Source organism: Aplysia californica, unplaced genomic scaffold, assembly GCF_000002075.1.
Source record: "Aplysia californica isolate F4 #8 unplaced genomic scaffold, AplCal3.0 scaffold00024, whole genome shotgun sequence".
Taxonomy (NCBI): Eukaryota; Metazoa; Mollusca; class Gastropoda; order Aplysiida; family Aplysiidae; genus Aplysia; species Aplysia californica.
In genome coordinates this window covers 735,254-738,704 of record NW_004797294.1, presented here as the reverse complement: position 1 = coordinate 738,704, position 3,451 = coordinate 735,254, and the positions used below count along the sequence as shown (strand labels likewise).

Sequence of the window (3,451 nt, the reverse complement as noted above, 5' to 3'; positions counted from 1 at the left end):
ACAGAAGATGATAATCGTGTTATGCCTCTGCTTCCGGACAGTTTTCGCGCAGACGTATGAAGAGACAAAGGCAATCTACGACGACAAATTACTCCCAAGTGTCTACAATACAAACGTAAGTTCCTCTACCACCATTCTGAACTCCATTTTGCTTATATTTTTACGTTTGATTTATTTCGTTTTCAATAATAGAATTGGTATTAATGTGGTGCATGATTATTAATTTAAACTATTATTGCTGTTCTGGTTAGTTCTGTTTCCATTTAGATTCGATTTGTTTTCTTTTCTTCCATTTGGATAAAATTTTAATAATACAAGTTTCGGCTGAAAATGTCATTATTCATTAGTGTAATGCATTGCCACCATTTTAAGGACGCCTAGTCTAAATTCAAGCTTTCATTTTTTAATGTTATCACCCTTCTAAGATAGTGTAGATATCAAGGTACGGTAACATTTGCAATACCTGTCGTCATTACACAGTTACGCTAGTTTCAAGAAACAAATACTCTTGTCTGTGGTGTAGATGTCAGGCATTCCCTGTCGCTCAGGGGAGACTTGAGTTTGATTCCTAAATCGGGAGAATTATTTTACAAGTATCTCGGTCTTTCTGCTGGGATGTTGTATCCCTCTCAGCCCAGGCAAGACCTGGCAGTTGGGAGTCTAGAGGCAGCCTCCTAAATAATCTAAACTGTGTCGAAAGTGTTTCAATTAGGGCGTAAAAGCTTCTATATTAGAACACAGGACCAAATAATTGAAGGAATGAATTAGTTATGTAGATTCAGTGAACTAATTCAGCAATATAGAGGGTGAATCAAGCAATAATATAGACTAAGTGTATCAAGAAACATAGACTTATTGAAAGAATGCAGCAATATTTGAATTGTGCTTATTGGGGAGTAAAACACAAAATCGCAGTACAAAATCTCAGAAAACAAACACACCCACGCATTTTGCATTACTTTACCCGATGCTACTGTTCTGTACACTTTCAGATGAGGCCCATTAACAACCAAACGGAAGTCATCACAGTGAATGTATCTTTCTTCCTTGTGTCCATAGTGGGCCTAGATGACGTCAGACAGACGTTTACCTCTAATGGCTTCCTACAACTCATTTGGATGGACGAGGTAAAGTCAGGAAATAATATTATTGTAATATTATGTGTAATAGATAGATAGATAGATAGATAGATAGATAGATAGATAGATAGATAGATAGATAGATGGATAGATAGATAGATCAAAGAAATAACTCTTTAGTGTGTGTGTTTTGTGTGCGTGTATGAGCGTGTGTATGTGTGTGTGTGTGTGTGTGTGTGTGTGTGTGTGTGTGTGTGTGTGTGTGTGTGTATGTGTGTGTGTGGGTGTGTGTGTCAGTTCATGGGTGAATGTATGTGTGTAAGTGTAATTGTATGTGTGTGTTTGCGTGTGTGTGTGTATCTATGTATGTGCTCGTGTATGTATGCGTTTGTTTGTATATGTGTTTGAGTGGGCCATGCCTTTAAAATCTCCCCCCTTTAAAATTTTTTCGGGCAAAAAGAACATGTTAACCCCCCCCCCCCCTTTGGGAATGGCCTAAAGACACTTCAGTAAATAGCTGTGCCTTGGGGGGGGGGGGGGGGGTGACGTGAGTTTGACATTTGAACTGAAGCTACAATTGCGTATCGCTTCTTAAATAAATTAATAGTTCAAATAGATACTTTAAACCTATAAACTTGTTTTTATTTTCTTGTCACTTAGGCGTTGTTGTCCTTGCTCGTAGACTTGTCTGATCAGTAACACACGGGATGTTTTTACTTTAAATTTAGAAAACGTTTTACGGCAATTGCATCACAAATAATTAGTCATCTAAGCGCCCAAGATTACAAGCGTTAGTGGAAAGAAATATACACGGAAAATATTTACGCGAACTAAGAATGATAGTTGCTTGACAGGGAAGACGTAAACCACACCAGAAAGCCCAAAGAACAAACCAATTACAAGGGATATGTTCTTACTGAAAAGATCGTCATTTCTAATATTGGATCTGAATTTCTAACCCATTTACCTACCTCATGTATATTATCAATATCAAAATTGCAGACTCACACATTGTGTCCTTATTTACATTAGTGGATTATGTTGTTAGACGGGAGTATATCAATGAATATCATTCTGGTTTGAGTTTGTTCTGTTATTTTACAACGTTGTATCGATGTGCTTCTCTTTACTCAAACAAAGAAACAAACATTGGCACAAAACAGACATGATTTAGTATGCTCGACCCAAGTATATTTCATTTCAACATATGTCCTCTCAATTCATCCCCCACCCCATTCACTCTCACTCTCACCCCCCCCCCCCTCTTCCTTTTTTTAATCTCCAAACATCCCCCTTCCATATGTTTTTACAGACCTCTCAAATGTTTTACAGACCTCTGATAGTTGAGGATTCAGGAACCACCTTATGGTTCCCAGGCGGCCTCTTCCCAGCTTCGTGTGCCATGGATGTGACCAACTTCCCATTTGATGAACAGAAGTGCACACTGACGGTACATTACAATTTTTTGTGTGTGTTACAATCCTGTATTGTGGCGTTGGTGGCACAAAGTGTTTAGGCTACCTGTCCCCGTCGTTTTATGCAAGAACAATTCCGAAATTATGCAAACTGAGCCCAAAAAATGTGAAATTATGAGATTCTGTTAATTTTAACAAAGAATGGTAAAGAAAAATAATCAGAAATTATGCCCCCCAAAAAAGATCAAATTTGTATTAAATTATGCGTGGTTCGAGCCGTGGGTCCAACGTTGTGCCCTTTTGAAAGGCACTTTACACGAATTTTCCTTACTTCACCAAGGTGGGAATGGGTACCCGGCCTTAGAGAGCGAAAGATCTTGTCAGTTTGTTAGTGTTTTGGCGCCTTTTAAATTGCCGCTTGCACTTTATTCTTCCTAAGAAGTTGAGGTAGTTTCAGAATGCTCTCCTGGTCTGCAGGGGTAATAATGTTGATTGTGAAGCGCTTAGAGCTTGCTGTTGAGCGGGGATTTGCGCTATACAAATGCTATATATCTATTAGTAGTAGTAGTATTATCATTATTATTATTATTATTATTATTATTATTATTATTATTATTATTATTATTATTATTATTATTATTATTATTATTATTATTATTATTATTAATACTATTATCATTATTATGATCATTTCCAAACAAATACTTACAAAGCTTTTCGAAAGCTTTTAAACCTTCAGAGGAAGACATAAGTGTGATGTAGAGAAAAAATCTTGCCTATTTGTTAGTGCTTTTTCGCCTGTAGAATAGTAGATGGCTCTGATGTAATCTTCCCAGTAAGCTGAGCTTGTTTCAGACTGCTATCAGGTCATTAATGGTTATACAGTCGAACCTGCTCTAACGCATGCAGTATAAGACAATCCCCTGTACAAAGGACCACCCCCCCCCCCTTGCCAAA

The 3,451-nt window shown here is 37.5% G+C and overlaps 1 protein-coding gene across 1 annotated transcript in view; it reads left to right on the top strand.

Moving 5' to 3' along the window:
* Positions 1-2,417: 2,417 nt before the first annotated feature.
* The window catches only part of LOC101854226 (neuronal acetylcholine receptor subunit non-alpha-2), an 8,522-nt gene continuing 7,488 nt past the window's right edge, over positions 2,418-3,451 (top strand). The window contains exon 1 of the mRNA XM_005090963.3: positions 2,418-2,529. Within this exon, the coding sequence (XP_005091020.1) occupies positions 2,482-2,529 (48 nt within the window). The 5' untranslated portion in view covers positions 2,418-2,481. The remainder of the gene's footprint in view (positions 2,530-3,451) is intronic.